Below are 12,202 nucleotides of genomic sequence, written 5' to 3'. Positions count from 1 at the left end.
AAGCCCCCTGGCTCCACACGCTGAGAATGGGGGAGTCAGGGTGGCTCGGTGCTGGCATGACCTCCCTTCCCCTTGCTGTCCTGGACCAGCGCAGGCATGGGGTGTCTTCGTCAGAGCGACCTTTCTCTTCCTCGTTTCTGTCTCCGTCTCCTTATCGTGGAGGCCAGGTGACTCACCTTTCTCTGAATGAGGCCCTCATTACGCCACTTGGTCAGGCCCTCCCTTCTTCCTGCATCCCCTCCCCCCACTCTCCAAACAAAACTTCCCTCACTGACCACAAACCCACACGACCATCTGTCCACTCATCAACATGCATCCCTCTGTAGCTGTAGAAAAAAATGACCTATGTCCTGGAGACCAGGCTCAGCTTCTTCCTGGATGTGCCACAGCTCCCTGCCTGGACGCATCTGTGGAGGCCGCCCAGCTGGCTGGCCGGCTGCGGAGGGTCCCTCCACAAGATGGCAGCCCTCACTCTCGGAACAGTCGGTGTGCCTGGCCAAGGAACCGGAGGCCCGTAAACAGGCAGGGCTTAGCTGACCTCACGCCTGCTCTCGTTTCTGAAAATTGTACTTTTATCTCCTGGATGGCACACGGGGCCGTAAGAGAGGCAGCCGTGGCGTGTGTAGGTAGAGCTGGTGACCCCAGGGTGTCACTTGGAGGTGAACTAGTTGGCTGCCCACAACCAGGCCCTCCTTCCAGGGGAGGTGAGGCTCTTCTCCTGCCCCTGCCCTGACCTCAGTTTAAAGGAGCCGCCAGGTGGACACCTGAACCACCCACTGCTCTGCTTCTGCGAGGGGTGCGCAGGTTTCAGAGCCAGGTGGGCCCGGCCGGGTGGCTCCTGCACTTCCGAGCTGGGTAAGGGAATGAGTCCCTTGGTCTCCTGAGCCTCAGCTTTATCATCTGTACAAAGGGTTAACATTTCTCACTTCCCAGGGTGGGAATGTGAGTTGGGGAGGTAATGCTGACCATGGGCCTGGGCAGCAGGGGCTTTGCTCCCCTTTCCCTGCAGGCTGGCCCCCTGGGAAGAACCCAGAGAAGCGGTTGGGGTGGGTATCTGAGCTCTGCCCCGCTCTGCAGGGCCGGCTCTGGGAGGAGGCTTGGCTCTGAGGCCCTGTGTGCACCGCGGCAATGAGGCGGCCCTTCCAAACGTGCATCCCTCTCCCTGGCCTCTTGCCTTCTCCCACGAAGTGCCCAGATGGGCGGTCTGCCAGTTTTCTTAGCTCCTCTGTGGATGTGAGGGCCCGCGCGTCCCTGTGCCTCTGGGTGGGTGCCTGTCACCTGGCGTCATCCTCCAGGACAGCATTAGGTCTTTGATCATTCAATGCTCACAACCACCACATAGGTGGAGGGGGTTAACTTTATTTTACAGGTGAGCAAACTGAGGCTGCTCTGCTTACTCCGGGGGCAGGTGGCCAGACCAGGGTCTAGCGCCAGGTCATCTGGCCTCCTCCCGGAGCCCCCTGAGGGGCTCTGCCTGGCAGCCCTGCCAGCTTTCTTACGCCCCGGCTCCTCCCCCGCCCAGAGCCCCAGCTCCTCTCAAGCCCGCGCCACCCGCTTCTCTGCAGAACTGGATCTAAGCAGGGAATGACCTGGAGAATGAGGGAGCTGCCATGGCTTGGGGTCCTCCCTCCCCCACCTGAAATGCCTTGAGCGACACACCCCTGAATGAACACACACATGCGCACATGCAGTGCCAGAGCCCTGTACACGCACACACGTGTCCATACCCACCGCACCTGCACAGCACCCCTGGGGTCCCGGTCGGGAAGGCGGGGCCCCGTGTCTGGGCTGGGGAGGGGACGGGATGGCTCTGGTCAGAGTGGCTCGGCAGCCCGTGCCCATTCCGTCCCCAAGGCTGGACGACGACCTGTGTAAAGCTGGGTGGAGGGCGAGGGGAAGGGATCTGCTTGCACTTTGCAGTCTGCTTGCCACCTTGGCATAGCGGGGGGTCGCCAGGTTCTCAGCCCTGTACCCTGGGCAGGCCTGGAGCCCCGGCCATGCCAGGCTGGGCAAGCTCCGCACATCTGCCCGAACAGCTCCCAGAGGACGGTGTAGGGGTCGGGATGGAGCGTGCAGGCCTCTAGGAGCCCGACTGGACGGTGCTCACTGCTGCTCTGGCAGTCCAGGTGGGGCCCAAGCTGGGAGGGGCCCCGCTGGGGCAGTAGCAGGCAGCCTGTCCCTCCAGGGCAGGGTGAGAGGGAGGGCAGAGGAGCTCGCAGGTGGGGGACGAGGGGTGGGGTCCAGGCGCAGGCAGTTCCCTGCTCTGAGCCCAGCCCGGGCCCTTCTGCGACTTGACCCTACTAGGAGGTCCTACCAGGCGCACCGCCGCCCTTACCTTGCGAGAGAACATCAATTTGGGCACCTTCCTCCCAGAGGGAGCGACGTGTGGGGGCATGAAGGGAACAGCATGGCTGAGAGCGCAGAGCTGACGTGTGCCCGCCCAGGGGACAGGGCCACCCACGGCCCCGACCAGAGAGCAAGGCTCAGGCCCTGACGCCAGGAGATGACTCTCCTGCCTGGAGTGGCCTCAGCGTCCAGAGTGGGACAGTGGCACCCTCCCCTCCTTCACCAGCCGCCGCCCTCGCTCTGGGGGCCTCTGCCCCTGACAGCCCCTCCCTTCTCCCGGATTCTGCGCCTTCCCCCACACTCCCCTCAGCAGGGCTTTTTAGGGCAGCTGAGATGATTTAGGCAAAAAATCATTCCCTCCTGGCCCTGCGCCCACACAGCCTGAATACCAAGAAACAGAGCGGGGTGGGGGACTGGCGTGCCGCCCTGAGCCTCCCCCGCCAAGGCCCAGCCCTGGGGACAGACAGCCCACGGGGCCTACCTTGGCCTTGCTGATGGTGCAGTGGAGGGCGTTGTTCTCCTGGTCGTAGAGGAGGCTGAAGTCCAGCGTGCCCAGGGCGGCTGCGGACAAAGGGGGCTTTGGTCATGTGTCGGCTGCACAGTGGAGAGGCATCACCCACCCCTGTGAGGCCGGACGAGGTGCCAGTGCCACAGTGACTGCCACCAGCTGCGCGCCCACTGCACATCAGTCCCGCCACCCAGCTTCCCAAGCCTGGGAAGTGAGCAGTATCCTCCCCACTTTCTGGATGAAGGGCCGAGGCTCAGAGAGCCTGGGTCAGTGGCCCCCGGTCACTGTGAGTGAAGGCCCGAGAGTGAGACCCAGGGCCCTAAACTCTGCGCTGTGCTGCCTGTCCTGGGGCTGGCTCGGTGTGGCACCCATGTGTACTGGGCACTCGGCTAAAGGCATTGCTGCCCTTTCCTGCCCTCCTTGAGCACCTGACACTCTGGGCTTCGGGCTCAGTTTCCCTCACCCGGTAGAGGTCACAGGATTGTGTGAGGAGGCAGAAGGGACAAGGCCCCGGCAGGCTGATTGGCTGAGCCACTCACCCACCTCCCAGCAACAGTCGGGGCGCAGCTCCCTGGTCTCTTGTCCCTTGGGGGCCTGCGCGGGCTTTGAGGCGCCAGCTGGGTCCTCATGCTGTCACCACCAAGCCTTGTAAGGGCAGTGGGAGATTCCCAACGGCTAGGCAGAGACTGCAGCAATAATTGGGTGCAGCTGCCACTCTCGGGGGCAGTCACACGTGGCAGCTGTGGCCTCCCATGTCGACGTGGCTCCCGACATGAAGATGAGAGTTGGGGGCGGGGGGCAGACCTTGGGGCAAGTCTGCACAGCAAGCGTACATTCGCAGGGTGTCTTTAGAAGCACAGACCCTGCTCGCAGCCTGCAAGGCTAGTCAACTGCTCTCTCTCTCATTCGTTCATTCGTTCATTCATTCATTCATCCCTTACCAAGTGTCTATAATATGCAGCCTCTAGGGATGGAGATAATAAGGCACGGTTTCTGCCCCAAGGAAAGCACAGCTTCATGGCAGTAACAGATGAAAAGAACTTGCCATAACAGAGTCTGCTGGGCCAGGAGTGATGGGGGATGCTGGGCCTTGTGGTGAATTGTGGCCTTCAGGGAAGCCTTCCTGGAGGAGGTGATGCCTGAAGGATGAGTAGGAGTTGGCCAGTACACAGTGGGGCTGGGGAAGGGGCATCCAACTACAGGCCAACAAGAGGGTGGGAGACTGAGTGGCGGGAGTGACGGTGGGGGAGGGCAAGGCACCCAACATGGGTCCAGCCACACCCATCTGTTTACGTCTGAACCACAGACGCCTTTTCTCACTATAACAACAGCAGAGCGGAGTGGGCGTCACAGGGACCATACTGCCCGCAGGTCCGGGGGCTCGTACAGGGACCCAGGCCTGACGAAGTCTTGGGGCTGCAGAGACACGGGCAAATTAAGGCCTGGGCACATGGAGCTGCCCTTTACTCCGAGGCGATGGCATGTCATCTGTGTCTTGCTCCCCAGCTCCTAACACAGGACAAGGCACACAGCCCAGCATCTCTGTCCTTGCCTGGGGGCACGTGACCCTGGGTTCAAATCCCAGCTCCTCACTTCCTTGCTGTGCGACCTCTGGCAGCTTATCTAGCCTCTCCCTGCCTCAGTTTCCTCTGCGAGACGGATGCCCCCTCGTGTCTGCCTCACAGCAGCGTGCTTTCCAACACACCTGGGACACAGAAAGCGCTCGGTAGATAATTATAGAAGGAGCAGATCCATTTCGGTGACTTTTCTAGATAACTGTACTTGCCCCTCTGAGACGCCTTCTGGAATGAACTCGTTCCAAACTGGATCACTCTCCTCCCAGGCTTTGCGAGGAGCAGAGACAACGGGTCGCTTCCACTTTTCTGAGGAACCTGAGTCATTGCTGTGACGACAGTCACTGCTCTGTGTCACAGCCATAGCACAGACACGGAAGGGGGTGCAAGACGATTCCTCCGCCAGGCAACCCCAGGTTTTCCCCATTTCTCTGCCTCCTGCTTTGCCATCAGCTTGAAACTCCCGTTATACAGTGCTTGCTAGCACAAACAGGCCTCCCTCCCATTCACTAGTTACTTGTTTATTCTGTGAAACCAGGTGAGAATACTTGTTAGAATTGTGTCCAATTAGGAGTCAACAGGCCCTGAGGGGAGCCTGAGGGACTTTTCTTCTGAAAAGACTATGTTGCTCTGAGGCCAACTGTGTCTGGCCTTTGAGGCCTGCATCCCTAGCTCCCCCGCAGCTGGGCGGTGAGGGTGCTCGAGGCGAGGCGTTCATCACCATGCCCCAAAAACTATACGCGGGCCCAGCATTCTTCAGGCCCACATGCTTTTGTGATAATATTCTCCAAAGCTGTTGGCTTTACAGGACAGTCAGTCACTCATTCTGCTGTCTAGTTCAGGCCTATCCGTGGCTTGCTGCCCCCAGACATTAGCCTCCCGACAGCAGGGACTGTGCCTCAGCCACACCGGGGACACCAGCAAAGACAGATGTTCAATTCATGTGGCTGGTCCATTCACACCGTCTCTCTTTCCTGCTGCTCTTAGTGTGATGCCCACAAGTTAAAATGCACCCTCCCTGATCTCTGTTGGCTTCCCAGTCCTGGAGAAGGACAAGCCAGTGAGATGGAGGGGCCGCCTGCTCCCCACTGGGAAACAGCCCCGGGAGGAGGGGGGAGTGCCTCTCTCTGGGTCTCCGGACACCCTGGTTTAAGGAGGGCTGACGCTGCTCCGTGGAACTGACACCTGTTACCGCTTTCCGGGAAGGAATGACATGCCTCGTGTTGCCCCGGGGCAAGGTTGATGAATTTCTTTGAACTCTAATGTAAGCTTTGTAAGAAATAATAGTTTATAAATAAAAGCTCAGTTAATATTTTTATTATTATTTTTTATCCTCATCCGAGGACATTTTTTTCATTGCTTTTGGTGGGGGAGGAGAGACATCAGTGTGAGAGAGAAACACCAACTGCTTGTCTCCCATATGTGCCCCGACCGGGGATCAAACCTGCAACCTGGATATGTGCCCTCACGGGGAATGGAACCCGCCACTTCTCCGTCTATGGGAGGAGGCAGCAACCAACTGAGCCACACCAGCCAGGGCTCAGTTACCATTTTTAGAGACTTGACAGCGGTGGAGCTCTCTTAGGGACCTTGTAATCCAAAGTCTTCGTTTCCCAGTCAGAGAAATGAGGCTGAGAGAGGGGAGGTGACCTGTTCAGGGGGCACAGCAGAGCTGGACGTAGAATCTAGGCCTCTTTTTTTTTAACCCTCACCTGAGGATACGTTCGTTGATTTGAGAAGAGAGAGAAAGAAACACTGATGAGAGAAAAATTGGCCGCCTCCCATCCACGCTCCTGCTGGATAGCAAACCTGCAATCCAGGTATGTGTCCTGACCGGGAATCGAACATGCAGCCTTTTGGTGCATGGAATGACACTCCAACCAACTCAGCCACCGGGCCAGGGCAGATTCTAGGCCTCTTCATTTCCACCCTGATAGTTCCTGTCTTAAAGCTTGATGGCTTCCGATTGTTTTTGTCTACCACTTAGTTTAGCTGAAATCTCAGGAGAATGCAATGGAGAGAAAGGCAGAGTTGCTCCTGGGGACCACAAAGGGCTTGGCTGTGCCCTGCAGGGAGGCTCGGAGTTGGAAATGCACCTTGGGCTTGTGGCAGGGCTGGGGAGGGCCCCCAGGGCAGGCGAAGGTGCTCGTCTGTGTGAGCCACAGGGTCCTGCCCTTGAGTCACTCAAATAACGCGTCCTGGCTAAAGTTTACATCCTTGGAAAAATAATGAGCGTTGGTCACTAATGGGCCTTTGAGAGTTGTCACCCGCTTGTTGATAATTATAGAGCTTTAATGGGGCTAATTCAGAGAAAATCAAGCTCAAGCCCCTGTTGGTTCCTCCAAGGCTGAACATCCCTCTGCTCTGCTGCCGGGACTGACGGCATTCACTTTGACCTTGGATTGCACCTGGACTTTCCTCACCCCTACACTTGGGAATGGGAAATATGCTTTTTTTTTTTTTTTAAGAAAAACATCAGCCTCTCAAATTATTTTAAACATCTAAAAATGATTAAATCTGAGTTGAAAGCATTTGGTGGTTGGGGAAACTGAGGCACTGCAGGGGATACAAAGAGGAATGAGTCATACGTCCCTGCTTCCCAGGAGCTCAGAGGCGGAGGGTTGGGGCTTTTATAAATCTATTCATCCCCCTGCTTTAAATTGTTCAAAGGTTCTCCACTGCCTCCTGGACTCATTTCAGCTGCCTCAGTGTGGCATCCAAGGTCCTCTGTTCCTCTGAGACATGGTGGCTTTGGACTCATCGTTAATTTTTCCCCCCTTGCTTCAGCCACTTCCCCTTACTGTTTCGTCTCCGCTGGCCTGTGTCCTACACCCCTGTTCCTGGGCACGCGGCGGCCCCTCTACCTGGAGCGCCTCCCCTCCTCCTTCCGTGCCGGCAGTGTGCGTTCTCCCTCCCTCCAGCTCTGAGTGGAGTGCTCTCTGTGGGTGAACTCTGCCAGCCATGCCTTCAACCAGGTTCCTGCCTGGCTGTCTTCACTGCTGGGCTATTTGTGCGTTTTGATTTTCATAAACTCCCTGATGTCAGAGACTGTCTCAGGCATTCTTGAATCTTCATGCACAGCACAGTGCCCGACAGAGTTGGTCTTGTAATGTTCAGTGAACAAAAATATGGTCCCAGCAAAACACAATTGGTTCAAAGAAAGGGAAATCGCTGCTAGTGGGGCCTAGGAAATGGCCTTCAGGCAGGCCTAACAGCGATTCCCCACTCCCTTCTTACTCCAGGCCTCCACGACATAAGTCCTGCCACAGGCCCAGGATGAATCCTGCAGGGCAGGTATACACGTGGACACATAATGCAATTCTAGCCAATAAGGCAGGACAGGTCTCCTGGGGATTCTTGGAAAGCTTTCCTTGCTCTTAAAATGAGACATGGGAGAGGAGACATCTTTCTCAAAGTTAGGATCTCATTGTTACATGTGATGGCTGGATCTGCAGCAGCCACTTTGGACCATGAGGAAGGCCAGCCTAAGAGGAAATGAGCATGGCTCAGTGGAAAGACAAACAGAACACTCACCATTGATGTTACCAATGAGTTGCTGCATAAATCTACCCTGGTGCACTGACCTCAACAGTCCTCAGTGTTTAACACACTTTGAGTTTTCTGCTACTTACAACCCAAACTATTCGAGTCATTACAGCTTTGAAGAGTGGACTGGGTTTCCATAGGTGGAGAGTGTGTAGGCAGGAAGAGGCCCATACAGATGGTGGGCCATAGGGCCCGTCTGGAGGGCAGTAAGCCTCGGAGTCCAGCTCAGCTGGGCGCACAGTGGACCGATTGGGGTAGGGAGGAGACACTTCTAACTCCAACATCCACTGCATTTTCTCTCCATCATTACTCCTCTATTAGATCAGTTTGGAACATGTCAACTTTGTGCTTGTGACTTGAGGTGACTTAATAAGGATGAGCTTTAAAGAGAAGGAAGAAGATGCCAAGTGAATAAAGAGCACTTCACTCTTGGCCTTGGACAACAGAGCGACCGCCCTAATTTCTTTTTGTTGGAAGAGAGATAATCCAATAATTAGGGCAGCAAATAGCATAACCCTGGCTAAAGCGGTAAGAACCATCTGGCTTGAATCATTTAGGCTTATCCTGGGGATCTGGTTGTCAGAGTGGAGAGGGAGTGTGGCCTGAGAGTACTTTCGCCCCAGAACTTGGTCCCCTTGTGGGCAGGAGCCAAGATTTCAGTGCTCCCATGCCTGGATGTTTGCTCAGCCACTGATGTGGTCCAAACCCAGAGTGGGCTGCTCCCTGAAGGGCGCAAGGGGCCCAGGCTGGCCCTGGCTCAGCCACACTCCCTCCTCCTTGCTCTTTTCAGCTGAGTGCCCTGGGGGTAGGGGTGCGGCCAGCCCGCAGCTCAGGCCGGGGAGGCTGTGTCTAGGACTGCCTTGTACCACTGACCCCAAGAGAGTCTGTCCCCTGCTGGGACAGGGAGCTCTCTGGTCCAGGGCCCCAGCCCTGTTCCCTCTCTGCTGCGAGGCCCGTGCCCGTGAAGGACCGTTGCGCTGGTGGACTGGGGATGCGGCCGCTGGCCTGAGTTTTGGAATTTCTGGTCCCCTCCTTGTCTGTGGGTCCAAGGATGGCCAAAAAATGAGACCAAATTTCTCACCACAGTGTTGCATGTCATCCAGGGAACCCTGGTGGCACCGGGAGGGTTGTCTGAAGCTCAGGCAGAAGCCCTGCTCTGTCCCCTCACTCCCTTGGAGTGGAAGGAAAGATGCTGGAAACAGGAACAAGTTCCCCATCCCTTCTTCGGAAGGTGACTTTGGATTCAGGGCACCCAAAAGGGTGACTTGAGACCCAGTCAGGGCCTGCCCAGAGGCACAGCAAGTAAGGTGGTGCGCTTTGCCCAGAGCGCCAGGAACTCGGCCGGGAAGATCCAGGGCACAGCCCTGAGGCCCCGATGCAATTTCCCCAAGCTGGCAGGGGAGCCGAGGGGTAGGACTGCTCCCCACCCCCACGCCCGGGGGGGCAGGGCCTCCATAGGCGAGCCTCTGGCCACAGGGCTGCGGTCCAGACCCAGAGAAAAGTGCAGAGCAGGCAGTTTCCCCACACCGGCTGGGCTCTGACCCCCTCCGCTGACGGGCCTCCTCCTGCTCACCCCTCCTGGGCCTGCTTAGGTCGGGCGTGGAGAGATCTGCCACCTTCTCCCTCCTCCTCAACCCAGTAGTGCTGATAGCCCCACCATCAGCTTCCAGAGGCACATTCTATGCTGGGGGAAACTACCGACCCCCAGCCCCAGGCCCTGGCAAGCACCCAAGCCAGGCGTAGCCAACCTCCCTGCGCTGCGCGGGGGATGCGGCCGGGTGGGCCTTGGCGATGCCCGTGAGTGACCCCTGCTCCGAAAGGTCCGCATCCCAGGCAGGGCTGGCGTTTGACGCTGGTTTTCCAGGTCTGAGAGTGACGTGGCTGGGGCTACAGCTGGGCTGGGGGCCTTGCAAGCAGTGCTCCCCCTTCCCCACCCCCATCCCGCTCCAACCCAAGCCGCACCGGGTAGCGACCTCTTCAGCCTCCATTTGCCTCTCCAGTCCCGGGTCGGGCGGGGCAGGCGCCCTCAGAGACGGGAAGGGCGCCAGGGGCGCCCACCGGCCGGGCCTCGGCTCCGGGGACCCCCAGTGCTCGCCTACTCGCTGGGGCTCGGGGCTCAGCACCGGGAGGAGGCGGCGCGGGCTGGGGGCCCTTCCTGGCCGGGAAAGCGGGAGTAACAGGTGGGCGAAGGCCGGCGGCCCGAGCGCTGTGGCTGGGGTCCACATACGCGGGAGGAGGAACCGCCAAGGTTTTCCCAAAGGACAAGCGTCCCCGCAGTCCTCTGGTCCTTGGACCGCGCGCCAGCAAATCCGCCGCGCTCTGCGGGCCGCCGGGCCCATCCGGGAGGCCGGACCGCCCCCGCCCTTGGCCCCCTGCCCCTGCCGCTCCCGTCCGATCCTCGGCCGAGGGGCCCGCCCGCAGCGGACTCCGGGGCAGAGAGCTACCGCGCGGGCAGCAGCAACTGGTGTCTCCCCAGGGCGCAGCTCCGCCCTTCCCGGGAACAAAAGCTGCCGCCCGCGCCGGAGCTCCGGGCGGCGGGCCGAGAGGGGGTGCGGCGCGGGCTCCAGGGAGCCGGACCTCGGAAACGGGACAGCCCCAGGGTCGCCCCCAAACTTCCCACCTCTCCGATAGGGTCCGAGGGAGGTGCCGGGGCTGGGTCTGCAGGGCGCGCGGAGAGTGTTAGGAACGGGCAAGGGGGCCGCGACCCGGAGCGGGGTGCATGCCGAGGGACAGCGAGAGACAGCAGGGCGACCAAGGGGCCAGTGAGGTCAGGGAGCGCGTTAGAAGCCGAGCCATGGGAGGGGGCGCGAAATCGGCGAGTTGGAAACTTACTGCAGTCGTCGGACTCGTAGCCGTCGGCGTCTGGCTCCTCCTCGGGCGGCTTGGCGGGCGGCCGCGCTGGGCTGGGGCTGGGACCGGGACTGGGGCCCGGGCTGGCGCCATAGGCTCCGAAGAGCTGGTCGACATCCTCGTCGTCGTCGCGGGCGCCGTCGGAGGGGCTGCGGCGGCCAGCGCTGGCCTCAGGCGGGCGCGCGGGGGCGTCCGGGGGCGCAGCGGCGCGGGGCCCTGTGGCCGGGGGCAGGCCCCGCGGGAAGCGGGGGAAGTAGTCGGAGATCTGCTTGATGGGTCGGATGGGGCCGGGGCACACGTCGATGGCCATATGCTCTTGTATGCTGATGGTCGCCTTCTCCCCGCGCCGCCGGAGGGTCATGCAGGCAGCGCGGTCCCGCCCGGGCGCAGCCCGGCCTGGTCTGGCGCGGCCCCGGGCCGGGGGCGGCTCAGCAGGACGGTAGGGAGCGACGGGGTCGTGTGGGCAGCGCCAGCGGCGCCCCAGGACGGCCCTGACGCGGCTGCTACCCGCTTGGTGGCGGCGGGCGCGAGTGAGTGCCAGGGGCCAGCAGGCAGGGGGCGGGCCCAGCCCGCGTCACCCGGTAGCAACCAAGCAGTGTGAGTGTGCGGGCTGCGCGGGCGGCGCGGAGCCGAGCGAGCCGAGCGAGCCGAGTGGCGCCGCACTCACCAGCGCTCACACCGGCGCGGCGCGCGCCGGCCCGGGACCCCGCGCGCGCACCCACACGGGAGGGCAGGGCCACCTGGTCGCCTTCCACTCACGCACGGTCTCGCAGGACAAGCAGGGAGCTGAGGAGCGACACGCAGGACGCACACTCCGCACGTTCCCGCGCGTGCCGGGTCTTGCTGGGTCTCGGTCGCTCTCACAGAACACACGCAGCTGAGCAAGGACACTCCAAGCACACACAAACATGTGTTGACACTTGGCAGTCAATATCCACTGGCTTGTATCTGCAGGACACCCACACAAACATATATGTCCTTACGGAGTTGGTTGAGTATACCCCTGACATAACACACACGGTCATAAAGAGGTAGCCAGGGGACTGGGCACGGTCTTGCTTGCCTCCCTGACAGGGCACACAAACAGCCACAGAAGCGATCAGGAATTCCACACGGATACTACCGGCCCCACCACACACACATACACACATTCAGTGGGACACACAGCCACGCTCCTAGGAGCGTGGGCACAGGCTGCTCACGCACTAGCAGGACAGGTACATCCTCGGCTGTCCAAGGTCATTGCTGGCACAGCCTGTTCACACTTCCTCTCAGATCACATACAAACACTATAAACTTAACTCAGTCCCTCGCTTAGCCCGTGAGTAATTGAAGGGACCCATGGGGACAGGGACGGGGTCAGTGAGGACCTTGATCA

The 12,202-nt window shown here is 59.8% G+C and overlaps 1 protein-coding gene across 2 annotated transcripts in view; it reads right to left on the bottom strand.

Annotated features, from left to right (window-relative positions):
* The window catches only part of DOC2B (double C2 domain beta), a 30,100-nt gene extending 18,647 nt beyond the window's left edge, over nucleotides 1-11,453 (bottom strand). For both annotated transcript variants that reach the window (XM_054573286.1, XM_054573287.1), the window contains exons 1-2: nucleotides 10,807-11,453; nucleotides 2,828-2,907 (exon numbers count right to left, since the gene is read on the bottom strand). In XM_054573286.1, the coding sequence (XP_054429261.1) occupies nucleotides 2,828-2,907; nucleotides 10,807-11,185 (459 nt within the window). In that variant the 5' untranslated portion in view covers nucleotides 11,186-11,453. The remainder of the gene's footprint in view (nucleotides 1-2,827; nucleotides 2,908-10,806) is intronic.
* Nucleotides 11,454-12,202: the final 749 nt, after the last annotated feature.

Source organism: Pteronotus mesoamericanus, unplaced genomic scaffold (assembly GCF_021234165.1).
Source record: "Pteronotus mesoamericanus isolate MK-2021 breed Mesoamerican mustached bat unplaced genomic scaffold, CSHL_Meso_final contig_246, whole genome shotgun sequence".
In the NCBI taxonomy this organism is placed as follows: Eukaryota; Metazoa; Chordata; class Mammalia; order Chiroptera; family Mormoopidae; genus Pteronotus; species Pteronotus mesoamericanus.
The sequence above is the reverse complement of the archived record's forward strand: the minus strand, read 5'-3'. Positions and strand labels throughout refer to the sequence as shown.